We start from the raw sequence: 24,532 nt of genomic DNA, 5'->3' as shown, positions 1-24,532 counted from the left end.
CTTTCACTGAATCACTGAACCACTGAACCACAGTTCTACCTAAAATTACACTGCACTTCCCTTACCCAACCGGTACTGGGTTCACTAGGGCCATTCTCCAGATGCGCATAAGGGTCCTGGATGAAAGTCTAGTAGCGAGCTAGACTTTCCACTATAATACACTGTTCACTTCACACAATCAATCCAAGTCATACTGTGGTTCCACTCACTTGTTCAAAACGACAGATCAACAATCGATAAACCGTACCAACATGAGAATCATAACAGTTATACAATTCAATTTCACTAATATCACAATTAATGCAATGCGGCAACAAATGCTTTCAATCAGAGATTCAACATGCTATGCACAGTTTATTTAAATCAAGCAATCAACATAAATATAATAATATGCACCGTTATTTAGTTCTACGAATAAACCCCAAAACAGATCCCGTGAACCCCCGCACCTGGTTATGTAGGGTACGTAGAGGGTCCGTGATCTCGTGACTCGGTAAGCTCGTCAATCTCGCTAGCCGTGCTCGTTAGGATCTATCCATAGGTCAATTTATTAAATTCCGGCACCTTTACAATTTAAACCCTAATCAATTTTTGGGAAAATCCGTAATTTGGAAATTTGGTTGCACTTTGGAACACGAAATCAATCAATTTACACTTTAGAAACAACAAAGGCACGGAATAATCAATTTGGTACGATTCTACGGGTTTTCACCGAAACCCTAAAAACACGGAATCGAGAAATTTGGGAAAATCCGTAAATTGGAAATTTGGTGGCACTTTGGAACACGGAATCAGTCAATTTACACTATAGAAACAACAAAGGCACGGAATAGTAAGTTTGGTACGATTCTACGGGTTTTCACCGAAACCCTAAAAACAAGGAATCAAGAAACGAGAGAGAAATAGAAACGAGAATTACCAATGGAACGGATGGATGTGCGAGATTTGAGCTCCTCTTCCTAGATCTCGGTTTTCGGGCAAAATGGTCACCGGGGTGTCTCTCTCTCACTCTCTCTCTCTCTCGTTCTTTCTCTCTTGGCGGAAACAAAGGAAAAGAAGAAAAGATATGGGGGCAGGAAAGGAAAGGAAGGAGGGGAAGAGGAGGGAATGACAAGGGGCCCCCACTTGTAAGTGGTATTTTTGCAAAATAAACCCTCCACTTGTTCGATATTGTTTAAATGATTTATATAACCCCAATTGCTCCTCTCTCTTAACACAATTAATCGTATAATTATTTTTCACCATCCACGTCACTAATTTCGTATATACGTATATATATATTATTTGATTTAACCACTTATTATTTTAATTAAATCTGAATTTTAAAAGTTCACGGTGTTACAATTGGTTAACCCCAAAAGGCATGAATGGAGTGTACACTTCCAATCACACGAGATCGCTTTAACCACAATAAGCAAGAACATAAGGCATAAAATCTCAGTAAGAATTCAGATCATAGTGCAATGATAATATAAATGAACAACTAGATTAAACTCATAAGAATTCAAGATTACATGTCTTTACCCTATAAAAGAGTTGCTTAGCCGCTCATGGCGGGTTCAACAACAAAAGAGACAAAAGACATAAAGAAAGAGAGCAGTAGAGAGAGATGGAAGGAGAACACCTATGCTGTCTCTTCTCTCATGCACACTGTCTTTAAGTCTTGCATCTTCCTCTTCTTCTAATGGAGACCTTATTATTCTATTGATTTCTCATTTGCATAGCCTCCATAAGAGTGAAACCCTAGTTGTAAGTGCTCTCTAATGTAAAATGTGTCTTTAGATGTTCAGATATTCGAGATAGATATCTTTCCCTGGCGTCCATATGCTTATATAGGCCTTGATTGGGAAGTTAGATCTATAATCGCTGTTCTGGCGGTTTCTGCGTGCGGATGCCTAAGTCGCATGCGATTTGAATGTAAACCGCACGAATGGCATAACTGTCTGCGGTAGCACTTCTCGGTCACATGTGGATGAAGGCATCCGTATGGCTGAGGCTGAATGTCAGAATTGCATCGTTTTATGGTTGTTTTAGCTCCAATATCATTGAAAATCTACAATTATCTAAAATCAAGTGAAATAACAAAAATTAATCTGATTCTCTATAAAATAAGAAATTGTTACTCGATAAATGGCAATAATTTAGGCTAAGTGATAGGAAAAATAACGACTTATTTCACTCCTATCAACGTCCGAAGCACGCACAACACGTGTTCTCGGCACACCAAAACACAACACACGTCCAAAGCACAACACGACACGTCAAGAAACTTTAATGTGTTCACACGACACATCATGTATTTTGGACACGCTTAAACACATGACCAAAACACAATACATCCGAAGCACGGCACACGTACTATGTAGTATGTATGTCGTGTTTAGGCATATCTAGAATACGTACAGTGTCATATCAACACGTTGAAAATTTTAGATGTGCCATGTTGTATAACATCGGAGATGAACATAACACGTTAATGACATGATACGATTTAGTAAATCATGCTTCGATTTGCCATGCAAAATTAACAAATGACTAAAATTAAAACCATTACAAATTTAATTTAACTAACTAAAAACTAAATATTCATTTATTAAAAATCACCAAGTATTTTGATTCGCTACGAGTGTAAATCCTATACAAATTAAAATAAGTACAAATTAAATAAATATCCTATATAAATTTACATATAAAATCAAGTGTAGTAAATATGTAAATTGAGAAATTGCAAACTTACGTATCAAATTAAGTGTGAAGACTTGATATATCGAACTAATGTAAACTTTTTATAGATTTAAAGCAAAGCTGATGTGTATTGTGTTTACTAAGAGGAATTGGAAAGCACAATTTTAAAAATATATTAGATTGACTTCAATAATCAATTCAAACGGTTGAAATCCATCTACTTCACGAGTGATGCATACATATGCCAAAATTTTAAAATTAATTTAGTACAAAATCAAACGGTTAACAAAATAATGAAATATGAATTCATAAATTTGTATAGTACTCGTGCTTGTGATGCATCAAAATTAGTACATATAAAGAAAACATGTTGACAATCTTCTATTTAATTTCTATTGATGATTGTTAGCAGTTAAGTCTCATACGAATATATGATTAGGCTCGATCCAGAACAAAGCTCGGTCCAAAATTGATAAAAATCATTTAAATGAGCTTGATATTATTGGAGAGGAGACCATTCCTATTCCGTCATCTTACTAACTCGGAAGCACAGTCAATGTTCTACTCATCGCAGTTCACTTCTCTACTGACTGCCAATTTATATTTTGATATATTTAAACAACATATTTGAAGATTAGTAGCCGAAGTCTCACAAGAATAAGCAAAACAAGAGCGGAAACCAAGGCCCCAAGTATCATTAAAAAAAAAAAATCTTTAGATATTTTCTGGTATTGATCTGCCAAATGAACAATTCTGTAAACGAAGTATTCTTCAGATAAACAGAACATTTCTTGATAAAATTGTTAAGAGAAAACAAACAACAGGAAATCTTGCTCAAAGACAACTTAGACTGTGTGAAGTGCATATTTGCATATTCATCATGTATATATAACATGGTCAGGGAAAACACTGACGCAGAAAATATATGCACGTTTTCAAAATGAACTTCTAGAGACCAAGATAAACTGTCCTAGTCACAAGTATATGAAGTGGTAATAATATCATGGGAGATAATCAAAATCTTCTGTTATTCCAGCCTACATATAAGATTAAGATTGCATGTAAAATGAACTTTCTATTTCAAATTCCTTATCAACAGCAACCCTGAACTGGTACCATGATATGTTTTATGTGCGCAAAGGTTTCTGACTATAGGTAACTAGTTGGGTACATCTCCAATCTTACAAGTACCAGACTGGGTAAAGGTAAGTGGTTCGGTGACAGCTGGTATTATATTGACCCAAGCAAAGGAGAGTTAAAATTTCAAAAAAGGAAAAGTAAATTGGAGGCAAACTGATCTATTTTCCCAACAGGTCTGATAGCTGTACAGCTTATACAAAATTGCTTTTCTTCCCCCCATATAACCATCAAAGCTAAGAACATACGGTAAAATTTAATAGATTTAATAGTATAAACAGAACATGGAGAAATGAAAAACTACATTTACCTCTTTGTACAAGTGTTCAAGTTGTTCCTTAGCTTGTGGGAATGTGGTAGAACACCATTGCTGAAGCGTGAATATATTATCTGAAATTCATCCAAAGTATTTTACATGGCTTCATGTCCCACATTAAAAAAATTTCAATATACCTTTTTAAAATAGAGATAAAAATCAATGATCAAAGATAAGAACCTGTCCATCTGTTAGCTGCTGAGTGGGCAGCCTCAATTGCTTGTTCTGCCATGTCAGCAATTTGAAACATTTACAGACAAGAAAAATTAATGGATTCACATATGGATATGTGGAATCTGGTCACCAACCACTCAGTGGAAAGAAAACTTTTGGGACATCCATTTTTTCAATTGAAAGGTGTCAAAACAATTCTTGCCTAGCCTTATTATGCTGGCATCATATAAGGCTCATTTTAACATACTAGTCTTATTGCTAAGACCAGTAAAGATGCACTTGCAAACTTTATAAAATACAGTAAAAAATAATCGATTAAAACAACAAGAATTGTAAGTTCTTACTCATAGCCTCAAGAGCAGCTGGATCATTGTCAGCATAACAAGCTAGATTTTCCTATCAGGAAATATAATAATGTAAGGATCAACTGACAATATTTTAACTCGACATCCAAGACTTGTTATAACTATAATTGAAATAAGAAACCAACTTCTTGTATTGATCTATATGATACATATATTGTGGCTATAGGGAATTACTTGTTTTACCATTCATTTAGTGATTCACAAAGTTTTAATGCATTATAATAAACTCAAATTACATATCCATGTTGAACCCATAAACTTTTTTATTTTTTTATTTTGAAGCACTTTTTATTTGAATTGAAATATATCGTCAAGGTTGTCAGATTCTTTTGTCAATATATATCCTATCTTCATAGAATATATCATAAAATTAACCTTTATAGGGAACTATTGAAACAAACAGGGAATAAAGGGGTGAACCGGACCAACCTTCAGTTTTTTGTGCTCTAATTCAGTAGCCTTGAGCTCTTCTAGAGCAGCCTCCCTCTCATCCTGTACCATTAGCATAGAAAATCAATCCTTGTAAAAGGGAAATAATGTGAAAAAAGCTCTTTGCAAATTATACCCAATATTTTATGATATTTTCAAAAAATAACATTTGCCATATTTATGTCTATGACCCAAATCTTTGAAACATTTGAGAATAAGATCCAAGTAACAGCCAGGTGGGAATGGTTCTTTTATGTTTATGTAGACAATTTTGCCCCTAGAATCGAGTCAAGTGGAACATTCCCTATGCTCAGCTTGAACTGAATTAAGCCAATTGGTATAGATGTTAAGCACCAGGTTTTTATGACCTGAATATGAAGCAACTTAACTAGTACGAAAACTTCAGGGGCACTTTAGTCTTTTCTTACATTTACATTTAGATATGATTTTACAAAGAAGGGTGTCAGTTGTGAATACAAGAAATGTTGGGTGTTATCTGCACATAGTAGTGCTGTAAGTATTCTGTTTAGAACCCAAAATATTAGTGCACTTACAGACTCTTCACGGCCTCTTTTGAGGCTCTCTCTTTGTTCTGCCAGCTCGGCATGTCGTTTTTTACTACTTTTCAGGTCAGCCTCCAGCTTTTTATATGTGTTGCTCAACTACAGCAAAAAAAAATATATATATATATATATATATTTGAGGGAAAGATTTACAACTTCTGCACATGTATTGCACATGTATAGGTAACTCCAAATCTAAAAACTTCAAAACCAGGATTATCATATACTCGGTAATAGCATAGAATCAGCAAGAACAGATGCAACCAGACACTATTATCCCAAAACTAAATTAAGGATTTGGAAAATTCTACAATAAATTCTGCCAAAGGAGTAAAATGAAACAAGATGAAAATAAATTTCCTAAGCCCTGATTCTACAATGGTCAAGTACGGTACCAGATAAAATATAGTGCTATAATGGTCTTGTTTGCTGCTCTTTATTGAATGAATGAGATACCTGATTTCCAGCACAGCTAGGAAGGCTCCAAAAGTATACCTGAAAACATTCATAAGCCATTGTTAGTGAGTGAAGCTAGTATGTACTTAAGCTAACCACGATGTTGGTACACTTAACTCAAGAATTTATTGGATGTCTTCAAATGACAAATCTAAACCATCTTTAATAAATTCATTTTTTATCATTTTTTTACCACTTGACTTTACACAAAATAAAATTAGAGGGTTCAAATGCCTCATGTCCTCTATGCCTCATCACGCCTCACATTCTTTATTTCAGTTTTCAAAGTCCAAACAGTTGATCCGAACCGCTTAACATGATCTCCATATTAAATTGTGCTTGGAGACCAAATTTTATATTTCTTTGAAACTTCTTTACTATTTTTTTAGATAGGTACAAAAACACTGTTTTTGGATTGCGCGGTTTGGATCGACTGTTTGGATATTGAAAATGGAGATAAAGGATATGAGGCACAATTCGTTGTTTGAAGCCGATCAAGTAGATTATTAAGTTGAGCTCACCAATCATCTTGGTAAGTTTAAGTTCATACTAAATTACATCATTCTTTTTGATAGTCATATAATATAATTTAGCCCTCTTTGTATGCACATTGACAAGGCCTAATAACTCATGGTTTTGGTTGTCATTTGGTCAGTATTGTGTTAGCCGAAGCTTTCCAGCTAAATGTAACCTCAAATTTACCTTTTGAATTGTTCTTTTTGAAAAAAAAAAATAGTAAAAAAAAACCATTGATAAAGTAAGCTAAAACTTCTAATAAAATGGACATATAAGAAAAGACATAACAAAGATAAGAAATATATACAGAAGTTCCAATTTTCTCCTTCAAGACAAGGTCATCATCAACTAGGGTTTGAATGACATCCTTCACAGATTGGCTTATCACACCTTTCTTTGGCCCCATTTTCTCGAGTTCTTTTAGCTATTACAATGTTTTATAATTTAATGTCAAACAGAAAGAATAGTTAGAACACGACCTTAAAAATAAGTAAAAAAAAAAACCTATCTTCTCTTTCTCTCTTTCCACTGACCAAGAGAAAAGGAGTTTGAGAAGATAATTCTTTGCAGTATTTTCCAAGTAAACCCACTCTTGTTGCCAATACTTGCTATAGAATATGAAGGCGTGAGGATTTGAGTGTTATGGTACTGGTTCAAGTAAACTAGTTATCATCCAATAAACCACCAGTGATAGCATAGAGCGTATAAGGATTGCTTGGGGTGTGAACCTTCGGGCTTACTTCCAATAGGGCCTATGTACAACAATTGTATAGAATATTTCCAACAGGACTTATATATGTACACTTTCCAATTACCTCCTGATATTTTAAATTCAAAAACCACCAAGGCAAAGTACACACTTTACATAATACAAGATAAAACAACTGGAACAGTTGTACATCCTGGTACATACTAGGTAAAGACAATTTGTGAGAGCCAAACAAATATGGAGGCATTGTTTACTCCAATTTGCAAGGTGAAGATAAATAGAAACTGTGCCCGTGCAAAACCCCACATGACAGTAGATACTCTAGAAATGAAAAACACCTGCTATACCCTACAAAGCACATTAACTATCTCTTATGGTCCTCTTTAGAGTGGAAAAAATGGCACGGCAGAGTCGGCTCCGTCACGGAATGGCACGGCACGCGAGTCGATTACGTGTCCCGTGCCGTGACCATTTTTAGAAAATTTGGCACAGCACATAGCCACGCGAGTCACGTGTAATTAAGACCGTTTAATCTTTACCAAATGGTGAATCTTGAATAAACTAACCAAAATTATGATTAATGGTCACGCGAGTCACATTTGGGCACGGCGTGACTCCCATGGCGTGACCATTCGCGTGCCATGACTACCCCTTGACATGTTGGTCAGGTCACGGCACGACACGAGACCAAAGTCACGGCACGTCACATTTTTTCCACTCTAGTCCTCTTATGATAATATTGTTCAATTCATACCCAAAATACTCTCATTTTTCCTGCCTTATGGAGAGATAAACATCGAGGAAGGAGGGAAGTTGGGGATCTAATGAACCAAATTGTAGAAAACAGGAATAACAAACATAGTTTATACTTTCCACTTTGTGAAGGCATGAAGCTCAGGTTGTTTTATTTTTATTTTTTGTAAGTTAAGACCAGGAGGTCTCAGAGCAATGTACCTGAAAAATCTGTATAATATACGTAATAAATGAATGAATAAACTCACAAGAAAGAAGTCTTGGCTCTCATATAATATTTGAAGCATTTGCTCACGCTTCTCCTCCAATGAAAGTCCCCTTTTCTTCGACTGATAGAAAAGTAAAAAATTGAAGATAGAAGACAGTAGCGAAAGGCCAGTATGTCAGATGATGAAATGTAAAAATTGAAGATAGAAGAACATCTAGTTACTTACATCTTCTACTAAGAGAAAAGAAGTACATGCACATTATAAAGTAAGAAAAGATGTTGATGAAATGTAAAAATGCAAATAACATTGCCCAATTAAATATTTAAAAACAAAGATAAATTACCAAAAAGTAACAGACTTCAGGAAACTATATCTGAATTGCTAAATTTGACAAAAAAATCAAAGCGTTGTAAGAATACATATTCTCCAACCCAACAGTTCGAACAATTTGCTAAAATAAAGATCAATTTAGGACATAAGCAAAATTTATCCATAGTTAACACTTTTCAAACAAAATGTCAACGGGTTAGTGTGCATCATTTGGGGGTTTACTGAAATCCAATTTCCAATCACAGACCGTATGACTTTCTCAAAAAAGAAAAAAGTAAAGAAAAAAAGAACAGTATAAAAGAACCCCTTCACCTGGACAGAACCAGAACCTCACCACGAACAGGCAGTTCGGAAAATAAAGAGTTATATCCGTGCTGCATCTGGCTTACAACAATTGGAATGTTTCTAGAAGGATAAGCTCTAACTAAAAAAATATTAGAAAGAAAACAACTAAAAAGCCTCCATAGAAGAACGATTGGTTCACATCTGGCTACACTTCATCTATGGATACAATTCTTACCATTTTCTCGAATAAAATAAACAGAGGGAGAATTACCATTTTCGATCGATCGAGAGAGAGAGAGAGAGAGGACTGTGTTAGTCGCGAAGTAGAGTTACTCCAACCACTACCAAGTATTTTCAAAAAAAGAAGAAGTAGAGCTACTCCAAACGAATTAACGAGAGAGAGAGAGGCGCTTGACGGTTCGGATCAAATATAGGGGTGTCAATGGGGACGGTGCGGGCGGTGCGGGTTGGGTGTCATATCCATACACATTAAAATTGACCTTATTTAACTTAGCAGTATAGTATTTCAAAAAAAAAAAAAAAAAAAAAAAAATTGACCTTATTTATCCTCTATTCATACCCATTAAAAATTGATCTTATTCTACCCTATTCTTACCCGTTAATATTATCGGGTAACGAAACTGTAGCGGATGAATAACGGATAATATTAGTATAATAATTAGTTTTATTAGATTTTACAAATTAAACATTAAAAACTCATTCATTTTAACACATATATAATTGCATTTTTAATAAAAAATAAAATAAATGTGCAATCAATTCCAACTAAATTATTTTTTATAAAGAATAAAAATTCAAAAACACGAATATACATTTAAGTGAGTTGAAAATTGAATTGAGTATACATTTAAGTGGTTTGAAAATTGAATTGAATATATATTTGGATTTTATAATTACCCTATAGGGTAACGGGTACGAAATAGTCATTACCCATACCCTTACATATTTATTTAACGAAAAAAAATTCTTACCCATACCCATACCCAATAAGCTAACGAAAAAAAAATCTTACCCATACCCGCCTTATCGAATACGATACGGGTCGGATAAACGGTTAAAAAGGTACCATTGACACCCCTAATCAAATTCAACGTTTAAACTTGACCACAGTGTATTGGGACTTTGTGATGGGACCCACACACTTTGTGGTCTATGCCTCTATGGTATTCCTACCTTGATTATACTAGCCTAACTAACTGACCTATAACACTTCTAATTTATTTATTCATCTATTGCTTTTTATTCTAGGGCTGAAAACGGAGCGGATTCGGAGCACCGTATCCGTTTGTTAACGAGCGAATACGGGTAAACAAATTTTCAAATAGAAAACCAAATCTGCTATAAACGGAAACAGATACAAATTGAATAATCTATGGATACGAATACAAAACAAATATTTATCGGATAATTGAATTATTTTAACTTTAAAATATAAATACTAATTAACAAACTCTAAATATGAAAATGATTGAATAATTTAAATTAAATTCAAGTAGTAATTTGTAAAATGTTATATATAGAGAGAAACTAATGTGCATTCGTATGCATATGGTTCGATATGCATACGGTCTAAATTTGAAATTTCAAAATTCAAAATGTCGATCCGAGCCGTTCATCTTGTTATTCATAATAATATGTGCTTGGAGACCAAATTTTACATTTTTCTGAATTTTTTTACTATTTATTAAGCCACTTTGAAAATTGTTGATCCAACGGTGGCTTAACAAAATAGTAAAATCAGCAACCACCGTTGGGTCTGCAATTTTCAAAGTAGCTTAATAAATAGTAAAAAAATTCAGAAAAATATAAAATTTGATTTCCAAGCACATATTAATATGGAGAACAAGATGAACAGTTCGGATCGACGTTTTGGATTTTAAAATTTCAAATTTAAATCGTATGAATATCAGGCCATATGCATACGAATGCACATTAATCACTCTCTCTGTATATATATATGATTTCTTCTTATTCATTTTACTTATTTAAGATGTCTTTTATTTAATTTATATATCTAAGGTAGGGGTAGAAACAAACCGAACCGAACCGAACCGAACCGAACTTACCTTAGGTTTGAGTTTGGTTTGAATTAATTTCGAACCGAACCAATTTCGAATCGAATTAATTGCGAACTACACATTTTTCTAATCGAACTCGAATCGAATCACGAACTAAATTATTTTTAGCAACCCTAATTATACCGGTAGTTTATACATTAATTTTTTCTCGCGGGACAAAATTCACATGACTTCCTTTTACCGGTATGAACTATGAAATGAGTGTTTTTAAGTTGAAAAATTATTCATGAAAAAATACATCAGATATGACTTTTCTGGTATGAACTATGAGAGACGACCGAAGAGAGAGGAGAGACAGACATCTAGGCCGGAGAGAGGAGTGATAGCCGGAGAGATAGCCAGTCGCCAAGAGCGTCGGCTAAATTTTAAAGCTAGAAGGAGAGTGAGTTAGGGAGAGGTGGAGAGAGAACTAGGTTATTGAGATTTGAAAGCGAGAGAGTGTCGGCTAAGTTAAATTATGACTCTCTATTTTGGATTTTAATTTCATCAGGTAAATGGACGACCGATGTTATTATGAGATTCGAACCATAAAAGTAACCGAACCCATTTCGATCGAACCAGGCTAGGTTTGAGTTTGGTTTGTATTAATTTCAAACCGAACCTGGTTTAGTTCGTTTCAATTCGAACCCATTTCAAATCGAATTAAACTCGAATCAAACCCGAATCGAATCACGAATTACGAATTTTTTTGCCAGCCCTAATCTAAGGAGTTCCATCAAATTCTTGGTGATAGAGCCCACAACTATAGAGAGATAGGGTTCACAACTGCACATGCCAAATGTCAGTTCCAGCCGCCTCAGGTGAACTCTCTCAAGAGAGCTACCGTCGACTAGCAACCACTGCAATCTCCTCCAGATCCAATAGATAACAGTGGTTGCTAGTCGACGGTAGCTCTCTTGAGAGAGATTGTGGTGGTTAGTCGACGGTAGCTCTCTTGAGAGAGATTGTGGTGGTTAGTCGATGGTAGCTCTCTTGAGAGAGTTCGCCTGAGGCAGCTGGAACTGACCCAAGCAGATGCTGTGGTACACCTAGCCGTTCTTGTACAGTTACATTGTTGGTGGTTATGTCGAGGCCTGTGTAGAACTAGATCTTGTTCGAGTTTACCACCTCGCCTGAGAACTGATGGGCTATGTCGATGGAGAGGCGGGTCTTGGCGCGTGGCGGTACCGGCGCACCAGAGATCCTATGCTTCTTCTCATCGATGAGAGCACGGAGGGACAGGAGTACGGGATGGTTATTCCAGAAAAGAGGAATAGAATGATGAAGAATAGGTATAGAGGAAGCCAGTTGGGGCACGCTTATCAGTAGCTCATGCGTTTCCGCCTGTCCGCCTGTCCGTCTGTCCGTCTGTGTGCGCGCGATGGTATATGAAAAATGCTTCTCTCTCTCTAGTCTCTACACGGACACACTCTAGAGTCTTTCTGTAATTGTGCGGTAGGGTGTGGAGAGAATGAGGTGTTCGTTTCTTATATATATAAATTAGCAAATGGTGGATTAGAGCGTTCTGTTTTTTTTTTTTTTTTTTTTTTTTGCTATTTGCTTTAATTAATTTTAATCTATTAAATTATGGGAGTTGAGTTATCACTTATAATCATATTGCTTGTGCATACGGCCGGATTTAATACTCTCTCTTTACAGATAAAAATTTAAAACATGGAGGCTGTGCTGGTACTTTGTAATTTTTGTATAGCCTACATTCTACTTGGGGAATGGGGAATGGGGAATGGGAATGTTAAACTCTTAAGGCTGACAGGTGTATCATTACTCTTGTCGTCAAATACAGATTAAATGTGACTAGTATTTGATGTTACTAATGGTGTGCCAGTTACTGATTAAAGCTGAGTGCATGGTAACAAGCGGGTAATTTGAAAATAATATTGGTCAGATTTAAAATTCATTATTAGTATAATTTTAAAAATAATTCGTTATTATTATAATATAAATAAATAGCAAAATAACGATAGTTCTTAACAATAAAAGTTTGTAATCTTCAAGAATAATATAGTATAAATAGCATTATTTCGTCAAAGTTAAAAACTTAAAATTCATTTTTGAAGATTTTGTAAAAAAAATATTCATCATTAAATTTATTGGGAAAAGTTTTTTATAGATTAAAATAAATAATATTTAGAAACTTGGTGGATATACTTAAAGACTTAAAGTAATCATCCTTTGTATTATAATTTTCCATCTTAATTAAATAAATAGTATGTATAATCTTTCAGAGACCTCTAGAAAAATAATGGACATTTATTAATAGTTAGCCAACTTTTTTCTCTAAGAAGAAAGCTCAAATATGTTTGATAATATATACCTTAAAAGAATAAATTTTGTACTTTAATATCTAGTCACACTTACCAACCATATTCGTCTTTTTGTCTATCTTCATAACCACTAATGGATGCATAATAATGCACAGTTAGGACCACATACGATCAAAAACGGGTTGTAATTTAATGAAAATTGAGATGAAGCATAGTGGACAACAGGACAAGGCATTTCAAGAATAAAAATAAACAGTCAAATCTTCTATTAATGCTAGCCGGTTCATTAGAGTAAATCATTTATTCTAATGAACTGGCTACTAATTTTAGGCATCTAATTTTTAAACCAATGTTATTAGAACCGGACCGGATATCGACCCGGTAACAGTTTATCAGTTGGACCGGTGGGTTAATCGGTTCAACCGTTAATTTTTTAAACAATTATATATTACATATTTTTTATGAAAATTCACACATATATTGATTAATATACCGTATAACTGAATTATATTTAAAAGAAAACAAAAAAGGGAAAAATAAATAAGAAACATATAAAACCCAATTACAAAATAAGACTTGGTACCTTCATGCGTGTGTGTACGAGGCAAAGCTCAAACTGAATTAAAGCAAGACCCGTTGAACTTGGTTTACTGTTTGCTATGTTGCTTATTAGTCGACTTATTTGATTTGAACATTTCATTCCACTTTAAGAGCATTTTCAATTCTTCAATACTCAAAGTTATACATTAATCCAATCAAGTTTCAAGTACTACGCACAAACACAACGCACCGATCGATGAGATTACCAGCAACTTATCCCTATAATAACTTTGAAAAAAATTACACCTTGACATCTACGGTTAAACTTTGTCAAAAAAAAAAGGTTTGAAATAATTAAATAAATAGGAACGAAGGCTGAACAGTGAACAGCTCTCGAGACGCATCTGAAACTACATGTAGTAAGAGAAATAATCGAGGTTAGTGAAGAAAATAGTAGAAGCAAGAATAAAAGGTAATTGATACCAGGGGCGGAACCAGGGCCTGGGCCAGTCTGGGCCCTGGCCCCCCCTTGGCCCATAAAATTATAAAGAGTCATTTAATAAAAAAGAAAAACTGGCATCCCCTAAAAATATAAAGAGTCATTTAATAAAAAAGAAAAACTGGCATCCCCTACATTGTTTATGAGCCCTTGGCATCAGGGGCGGATCTACGGCCCTTGAATTTGAAATATTTAGCAGGCCCATTACAATTTAGTATTTGTGCCTACCCTGATTTAACATAATGCCTACCCCTAATTCAGCCCATGAACCTTTTTGATAGTTCTCAGACCTGAACGGGTAAGTGCTTTTAAAGACTGCACCTCCCACCTTTTTTATAGCCTTTGCATATGTTCCAGCGCTTTTTAATTTTGTTGTGGGATTAAGCCAGCGATACTTGTATATAACAATCCGGATGCTGTGTTGATAAGGGACTAATTGTGCTCCCTTTTTGGGCTGCTCCCGTGACCAATAATGACTGATAACTAAGTTTCTTCAACATGTAACTTAACTTTTTTATGTTATTACTGCCGATTGATTGGATATAATACTCTATTTATTTGTTCTAACTTCCGACAAAAAATATATTTCACATAAATTATTACGTCTCGAACTTTGATTAATTAATTTTCAATTTTATTTAAACTCGTGAAAGATTGTTTATTGTGTTTTTCATATTGATTGCATTTTATCTAGTATTCGATTAGTTAATGGGTTTAAACCAGATTAGTTATTTAAATCCGATTAGTGCCCATCCGCCCCTGCTTGGCACCTCTGTTTCTTTTCACTCTCCCAATTGTTTCTTTTCATTTAATCGTATAACATGAAATTAAAATTGATATTCTGAGAGAAACTAGTTAGGCCCCCCCTACCGATCATTCCTGGTTCCGCCACTGATTGATACCAAAATTGTTCCTACAGGAAAGTAATGCCAGACCAAAAATTCAGCGAACACACCAATAGAAAAAAGAGATTAGAAAAAAGAACCGATGCAAATCACCGGCATCGAAGAAGAGAAGTAATACAAGTCAGTACGAACAACCCATGATGGAAGAGACAGGAAGAAAAGAAACAAAAAAAGAATGAAGCGGATTGGATTGGATTTGCATAAAATCGGGGTTCTTTTTGCTGCACGATCTACGGTTCACATGAAAAAACGGTCGGTCAAACCGGTTTTGACCGGTCCAATAACACAAACGGTCCTTTTAAAGAATTAGATCGGACAGGTATCTGAGTCCGGTTTTTTTCGGTTAAACCACCGGTCCGGTCCGGTTCTAATACTCTTTATTTACAGATAAAAATTTAACACATGGAGGCTGTGCTGGTACTTTGTAATTTTTGTATAGCCTACATTCTACTTAGGGAAGGGGGAATGGGAGAATGGGAATGTTACACTCTTAAGGCTGGATTTTTTTGATAAACCATAATTAAGAAAATCATTTTTACTAATCCAGCATGATTGCTTTTTTTTTTCAAAAATCAGAAGGACCGAAGGAGCCCTCCGGTCTCACTTTTTTTCTTTTCTCAAGACCGGAGGAGCCCTCCGGTCTCCCTATTTTTATTTCAAAATTTAACGGAAGCCACAGAAGATCCCACTAGTATATCCAACAAATTTTATGCTTCAAGACCGGAGCCTTGGTCCGGTCCCATTTTTTTTTTTTTTTTTACTTTTTTCCACTTTTTTCACTTTTTTCTGTGCGGCTATCTGTGTAGCATCTCTTATTTTATGTATATATAATATATGTATATGTGTATGTATTACCTCATATTTTATATCTTCGCTTTCAAAGTTTAAATTGTCGATCCGAACCGTTCAACATAATATTTATGCTAAAATATGCATGTAGATAAAATTTTATATTTTTTGAAATTTTTTTACTATTTTTTAAGATGAGTACAAAATTCAACAGTCTGAATATAGCGATTTTGATATATACACATATATTATATATACATATATACTTATATACATATATTATATTATATTATATATACATATATATACATATACACATACACATACACATACACATACACATACACATATACATATACATAAACATATATTATATATACAAATATTATATATACACATATACATATATTATATATACATAAAAAATAGAGATGCTACACAGATCGCCGCACGGGAAAAAGTGGAAAAAGTAAAAAAGATAAAAAAAAAATATTGAGACCGGATGGCTCCTCCGGTCTTGAGAAAAGGAAAAAAGTGAGACCGGAGGAGTCCTCCGGTCTTTGTGGTTTTTGAAAAAAAAAAGCAATTATGCTAGATTAGTAAAAATAATTTTCTTAATTATGGTTTATCAAAAAAATTCCTTAAGGCTGACAGGTGTATCATTACTCTTGTCGTCAATACAGATTAAATGTGACTAGTATTTGATGTTACTAATTGTGTGCCAGTCACTGATTAAAGATGAGTGCAAGGTAACAAGCTGGTAATTTGAAAATAATATTGGTCAGATTTAAAATTCATGATCAGTATAATTTTAAAAATAATTTGTTATTATTATAATATAAATATAGAAGCAAAATAACGATAGTTCTTCTTAACAATAAAAGTTTGTCATCTTCAATAATAATATAGTATAAGAGGAGGGATTGGATGACATATTTTTTGGTGACATCGGATGACACCGTGCATTTTTAAAGTCCAAACAGTCGTTCCAAACCGTTCAACTTGATGGATATGTTAAAATGTGCTTGCAGATCAAATTTTACATTTTTTGGAATTTTTTTACTATTTATTAAGATGGATACAAAAATTCAACGGTCTGAATATAGCGATTTTGTTAAATACTTAATAAATAGTAAACAAATTTCAAAAAATGTAAAATTTGATCTGCAAGTACATTTTAACATATCCATTATGTTGAACGGTTTGGATCGACTGTTTGGACTTTGAAAACTTTGAAAATGCACGATGTTATCCGATGTCACCAAAAAACGGTGTCATCCGATCCCTCCTCATAGTATAAATAGCATTATTTCATCAAAGTTAAAATCAATATAGTATAAATAGCATTATTTCGTCAAAGTTAAAAACTTAAAATTCATTTTTGAAGATTTTGTAAAAAAAATATTCATCATTAAATTTATTGGGAAAAGTTTTTTATAGATTAAAATAAACAATATTTAGAAACTTGGTGGATATACTTAAAGTAATCATCATTTGTATTATAATTTTCCATCTTAATCAGTGTTTTAAATAGCGCGCTATAGCGGCGCTATAGCGCCGCTATAGCGTTTTCCGACCAAAAAAGCTATGGCGCTATGCCCAAATAGCGCCGCTATAGCGCGCTATTCCGCGCTATAGCGCCGCTATTTGAGCATAGCGCGATTTTTTTAACCCGTACGCTATTTCGCGATAAACGCTATTTAAACCATTGATCTTAATTAAATAAATAGTATGTCTAATCTTCCAGAGACCTCTAGAAAAATAATGGACATTTATTAATAGACAGCCAACTTTTTTTCTAAGAAGAAAGCTCAAATATGTTTGATAATATATACCTTAAAAGAATAAATTTTGTACTTTAATATCTAGTCATTAAATTTTGTACTTTAATATCTAGTCACACTTACCAACCGTATTCGTCTATTTTTGTCTATCTTCATAACCACTAATGGATGCATAATAATGCACAGTTAGGACCACATACGATCAAAAACGGGTTGTAATTTAATAAAAATTGAGATGAAGCATAGTTGACGAGGCATTTCAAGAATAAAAATAAACAGTCAACTCTTCTATTAATGGTAGCCGGTTCATTAGAGTAAATCATTTATTCTAATGAACCGGCTACTAATCTTAGGCATCTAATTTTTAAACCAATGTTATCAGAACTGGACCGGATATCGACCCGGTAAAGCTTCGGTTCAACGGTTTATCGGTCGGACTGGTGAGTCAATCGGTTTAAACAATTATATATTACATATTTTTGATGAAAATTAACACACATATATTGATTAATATACTGGAACGGACCGGTGGTTTAACCGAAAAATACCGGACTCGGATACCTGTCCGGTCTGATACTTTAAAAGGACCGTTTGAGTTATTGGACCGGTCAAAACCAGTTTGACCGACCGTTTTTTCATTTGAACCATAGACCGTGCAACAAAAAAAAAAACTTGGTTTTATGCAAATCCAATCCAATCCAATCCAATCCAATCCACTTCTTTCTTTTTTTGTTTCTTTTCTTCCCGTCTCTTTCATCATGGGTTGTTCGTACTGACTTGTATTGCTTCTCTTCTTCGATGCCAGTGATTCGCATCGGTTCTTTTTTTCTAATGTCTTGTTTTGGTGCTGGTTGATTTTTGTTGCTCTATTGGTGTGTTCGCTAAATTTTGGTCTTGCATTGCTTTTCTGTAGGAACAATTTTAGTACCAATTACCTTTTATTCTTGCTTCTACTATTTTCTTCACTTAGCTCGATTATTTCTCTTACTACATGTAGTTTCAGATACGTCTCGAGGGCTGTTCACTGTTCAGCCTTCGTTCCTATTTATTTAATTATTTCAAACTTTTTTTTTTGAAAAAGTTTAACAGTAGATGTCAAGGTGTAATGTTTTTCAAAGTTATTATAGAAATAAGTTGCTAGTAATCTCATCGATCGGTGCATTGTGTTTGTGCGTAGTACTTGAAACTTGATTGGATTAATGTATAACTTTGAGTATTGAAGAATTGAAAATGCTCTTAAAATGTTCAAATCAAATAAGTCGACTAATAAGCAACATAGCAAACAGTAAACCAAGTTCAACGGGTCTTGCTTTAATTCAGTTTGAGCTTTGCCTCATATACACACACACACATGGAGGTACCAAGTCTTGTTTTGTAATTGGGTTCTATATGTTTCTTATTTATTTTTCCCTTTTTTGTTTTCTTTTAAATATAATTCAGTTATACGGTATATTAATCAATATATGTGTGTGAATTTCATCAAAAATATGTAATATATAATTGTTTAAAAAATTAATGGTTGAACCGATTGACCCACCGGTCCGACCGATAAACCGTTGAACCAAAGCTTTACCGGGTCGATATCCGATCCGGTTCTGATAACATTGGTCCCATCACAGAGTCCCAGTACACTGTGGTCAAGTTTAAGCGTTGAATTTGATCCGAACCGTCGCGAACAATTCTTACTTTTTGGAGTTTTATACAGCGTACCCAGGACTTTATCGAATTTACATTTTCTAATCTGAATTTGATTAAAGTAAATTTCTTCAGAGAGCACTGAACTATAATTTTAGTAACTTTAATTATTCTTTATTATAATCCATTAAACTTTTATATTGTTTCAGAAAAACATTTTCTTATTTTTATATAAAAAAACAATTTGGATGCTAGAGTCACTCCTGATGTGTCAATGTTGGGCATAAACATTATCAAGATATTGTTTATGTTCGAATCTTTTTTTAATTTATAACATGTGATAGTTCTGTTTCAACAAGTAACTAATTGAGATAAGTAATTTTTAGATAATAAACCAAAATTTGGTTAATTAATTTATTATAAGAGGTAATGTTTAGCTATCTCTAAAGAAATTTACTAGCGAATTTTGTATCTTCATCGCCTTCATTTATAAAAGTTTAATAGGTTCTATTTTAAAACTCAAAATATAATATGAAATTTTTAGATATCATCCTATATTATTTCATTCTGCAACGAATCATTCCAGCATTGTTAGGTTTGGATATATTGCAAAAATGATGCTACAGATTTAATTTTTAATATTATCAATAAAAAAAAAATCAGTGTATCTATGGAGAATTGGAGATCAAATCAAATTCAGAAAAAAATAGTCCATATTTTTACTGATTATTTATTCATACCATATAAAAGATATTATAGTATTTATAATATTATCGTAAAATGTTCAAAAATTAGCAAGATAATAATGATTCGTTGTAACTTATGGATCACTATGACTCGTTGTTACCTTTAATACGGTGAATAAAAATTGAGAATTCCGGAGCGACTCTTCCTCCTCTCACGAAGTTATCTATTGCAAGTACAGTGGGAAAAATAATACGACATAGTTCGCTCCGTTACGGAACGGTATGGTTATGTCACGGAATGGCACGACACATGTGTCAGTTACCTGTCGTGATTTGTGTGTTCCATGTTGTGACCATTCGTGTGCCGTAGCTATTTTTAGAAAATTTGACACGGCACGGCACACGAAAGATCTAGTCACAGTATGGTATGTGGTCACACTAGTCACGTATAATTAGGGCCATTAAATCTTGACTAAATGGTGAATCTTGAATAAACTAATCTAAATTATGATCAAATAGTCACGCAAGTCACGTTTTGTGGCACGTTTGGGTACGACATGACTTGCGTAGCGTGCTCATTCGCGTAACATGACCACCCCTTGACTTTTTTGATCATGGGATATGAAAAATTAACGTGGTCACGAGACATAAAAATTTAACTTAATCACGGCACAACACTAAATCAAAATTACGACGTATCAGTCATGACACTTCACGGCACGACACAACACGTTTTTTTTCACTCTAATTGCAAGATTATTTGATGCTAGTTGGAAGTTGGAACGAAGGCAATATATTAGACAAATTTGCAAATAAACCAAGTTAAAAAGAAATCTAGAAGTCCCAAATAATTTAATCATTCTAAGCTTTCATTTGGAAGATTAGTTAAATTTAAGGCCTATAAAGCATGATCCAAGCACAAGTGCAACTGAGGCATTACAGAGAAGAATTTGTCGGCCCAATAATCTTCTATGGGCTGGAGCACATCTGACTTAAAATTTTGTGCATCTATAAACAAGCAATTTCACGCTGCACATGAATTCCTGTGCCAGAATATTCTACGCATACAACCCTTCATATAGTTGATCAGATTAAATGGGAAATAGCAGACGGATCACACATCCCGGCTCTGAACCAACCTTGGTTTGATGGGTGGAATTTGCAGATAATTGACACAAACAGGAAAAGAGATGCAACAGTGGCCTCATTGGTTAACCTAGCAACAGGATCATGGGATGCTCAGGTAGTGACGGAGCTGTTGGGGGTAGATGCAATGCAAGGTATCCAATTAGCCCAAGCACCTGCACAGTTAACCATACTAAAAGATAGGTTGATTTGGTTAATTGGTTGCCTAGCAAAAGTGGCTCGTACTCCTCCAAACAAGGATACGAACTTCTTAAAACACTGAATCTGCAACCACCAGTCTATGAGGATATAACAAATGAAGCTTTGGGGAAAATCTGGACATGGAAGGGTATTTTGCCTAGAGTACGAACATTCCTTTGGCGAGCAATACATGGGGCTTTACCAACTGCAGCATGGCTCCACGCAAGGATAAGAGACATCAACCCAGTATGCAAGCGATGTCGGGCTGAAAACGAATACCTTATGCACCTGTTCTACTACTGTCCGGTATCACAGGCCACATGGCAAGCAGCAGGATTGACTCTCAACGTGGATGACCTTCCACTAAACTTCACCAAAACATTGCTAACCGTCACTCAGACAATGGATGAAAGACAAACAGTAAACTACTGCAACCTGTTGTGGGAGGTTTGGAAAGCAAGAAACAGAGAAGTCTTTGAAGGTAAGAAAACACAACCATTGGGAATCCTCAAACAAGCCAAATCCATGGAGCAAGCTGTTACAACTCCCAGCAGTAACCTGACAAGGACTCGAGTAATCCTGAATAGGATACCAAGGGGAGCAAAGACCATATTAATAGATGCTTCATGGGAGCCCTCAAACAAGACAGGAACAACAGCAGTGATGGTTTTTGATGAACAAGGGGGGCTGCTAGAGGCGCTGAGCCAAGCTATGGTGACCAATGATTCCTTTCAAGCTGAGGCCATAGCCTTGTTACAAGCATTGCAGTACGTGGAATCCAACAGCACACACACTTCTAGATGCCCTTATGTGATTTTCTCTGATTGCAAAACTCTTGTTCAAACGGTGAACCAACAGTGTGTAGATGAATTACCATCATGGAAGGCAAGACAGACAATAGCACAGTGCATTGTCATTTGGGAACAAGTACTGCACACAACCTCACTCTACCACACCAGACGAGAAGCATTGACACAACCCCATTTGTTGGCAAATGGAATTAGAAAGGCTAACTCAGGAAGCACAGGCATGGAGCTGGTCAGAGAACTAGGAATAGATTTACAGCTCTTGTCACAATTTTTTGTTTTTCAATAATTGGGTAGAGGTAGTTTCCTTTTTACTGTTAATTTAGTTTATTTTTTGAAAATTGATGTACTGGTACAAACTGCCTTGTAGCTCCATTTATGTTTCAATCAAATATACCTACGGGTTTCACTCAAAAAAAAAAAAAACCCTTCAAATCATTTCTATCTCGATTCTCGAAAACTACGACCCCATGCTATTATAAATTATTTGGGACTGGGGACAACATTGGACCAGTAATTAAGGAAGAAATCTCTCATTTACAGGTGAAGTAGATTGCTTCGTTTACATACTACCCAGTAACTGGGACTCTCATATAGTCCCAATTGAGGTTCACTAAAAAGAATGTCAAAGATTGAAGCTCAACAGGACGGCCCTCTATTAGAAATGAGGCCTATATGTTATTATGAAATCTTTCACTGAAGTGACTGAACCCCAGAATATTTTTCGTCGAAAGACTGCTTTTATTGAGTTGTTGGGGACCTTGCCCCTGGGGATAATCTACCTTTAGGCCCTGTTCAGAAGACATTTGTTTTAATGGGAATCATAGGAATTTGAGTATATTGGGAATTTGGGCCCTGTACCCGTTCGGATGGTCTTTTCGTCCCCATCTCGTTCCCTTGTTTTCTTTCCAAAATCAATCCACACAGCGTAAAATTTTGGGATAAAAAAACATCGAGTCCGATCTCATTTTTTCTTTCCCAAATGGTGTGCTACCCAACAGTCTTTTTTTACTCGATTTCAGTGGGAGAACGAAAATATTGTGCATGAAGCTCGAACAGTGCCTCGAGCATAATAGGTGGATAGCGAATTTTGCTCAAACCTCTCAATAGTTTACTTTCACCATGGTTAGAAAAGGTATGATTTCCTTCAAATTCTTAGAAAAATAACTACTAGATGTCAACTCTTTTATCCTTTGTCATTATTTGTGATAATCTGGCAAAGGTATGAACTACTGTTGTAAATAAAAGTATGCGGTCGTTGGACGGACATGGTACTACCAAATGATTAATCGGAATTATGCGGACAATTTAACGTTTTTATTAAATTTATATATGTATATCATAATTTATTTAACTCATTAAATTTGTCAAATAAACTTAATTTAACATAATTTCATTATTATAATGTGACACTACACTTATTTTTTAATGTATATCCACTTTACATGTGTTAGTACTCAGTAACACATTTATTTAATGAAAAAATAAATTCAAGAGTTAAACTTTTTTTCAAATACTAATAACATATTATGTGAAAGAAATGAAACATTCAAACATAAAATCACTAAATTTAGTTTATAATAACAACTTAGTTTCATAAATGAATATGTCGTACTAATTGAAAAAATTACATCAGTAATTAGTAAGAAAAATATATGATAAATAAATAGAAGAAGAATTAATCAATTTTAAAGTAAGTAAAAAGAAAAAAACATATATAAAAAATATTGAATATATGTCAAAGCACAAACAAAACTGCAATACATGATTTATAAAACTTATTTCACACGCTATCACATAAAAAAATCAGTGTGAATTTTTTTTTACTGAAATAAACGGGAATAAAGGCAATAAACGGCCGATTAATAAAAAAAATCCGCAAAAAATCCTCCGCTAAGTGTATTTGTAACGGTTTGGCCACCGTTTCCGATTAAACGACTGATTAATCGGCCGTTAAGGCTGATTTTTACAACACTGGTATGAACTATGCAGGTTTTTACTAAGATGAGGGTTCAAATGCCTCCATGTTTTTGTGCCTCCATCATGCCTCCATCTCTCTCCATCATTTTCAAAGTTCAAACAGTCGATTCGAACCACTCAACCTAACCTCCATACTAAAATATATTTGGAGACCAAATTTTATCTTTTTAGGAATTTTTTTACTATTTTTTTAGATAGGTAAAAAAATACTGTTTTTAGATAGTTCAAATTTATTGATTTTGTACCTATCTAAGAAAATAGTTGATTTATATATTGAAAGCTTAATATTAAT

At 34.4% G+C, this 24,532-nt stretch overlaps 2 protein-coding genes across 2 annotated transcripts; one reads left to right on the top strand and one right to left on the bottom strand.

Moving 5' to 3' along the window:
* Positions 1 to 3,536: 3,536 nt before the first annotated feature.
* ATMND1 (Mnd1 family protein) lies at positions 3,537 to 9,311 on the bottom strand. The gene is made up of 10 exons (XM_078315652.1): positions 9,199 to 9,311; positions 8,352 to 8,432; positions 6,949 to 7,065; positions 6,126 to 6,164; positions 5,661 to 5,768; positions 5,107 to 5,169; positions 4,657 to 4,708; positions 4,319 to 4,363; positions 4,133 to 4,212; positions 3,537 to 3,722 (listed from the first exon to the last, which is right to left on the bottom strand). The coding sequence occupies exons 1-10, from the start codon at positions 9,199 to 9,201 to the stop codon at positions 3,687 to 3,689; spliced, it is 624 nt and encodes a 207-aa protein (XP_078171778.1). The 5' UTR covers positions 9,202 to 9,311; the 3' UTR covers positions 3,537 to 3,686.
* Positions 9,312 to 12,148: 2,837 nt separating this feature from the next.
* Positions 12,149 to 22,549, top strand: LOC144565012 (uncharacterized). Its single transcript, XM_078314623.1, has 3 exons — positions 12,149 to 12,297; positions 21,311 to 21,408; positions 21,552 to 22,549. The coding sequence occupies exons 1-3, from the start codon at positions 12,149 to 12,151 to the stop codon at positions 22,547 to 22,549; spliced, it is 1,245 nt and encodes a 414-aa protein (XP_078170749.1).
* The last annotated feature ends 1,983 nt before the right edge of the window (positions 22,550 to 24,532 follow it).

Source organism: Carex rostrata, chromosome 14, assembly GCF_964058835.1.
Source record: "Carex rostrata chromosome 14, lpCarRost1.2, whole genome shotgun sequence".
Classification (NCBI taxonomy): domain Eukaryota; kingdom Viridiplantae; phylum Streptophyta; class Magnoliopsida; order Poales; family Cyperaceae; genus Carex; species Carex rostrata.
The sequence above is the reverse complement of the archived record's forward strand: the minus strand, read 5'-3'. Positions and strand labels throughout refer to the sequence as shown.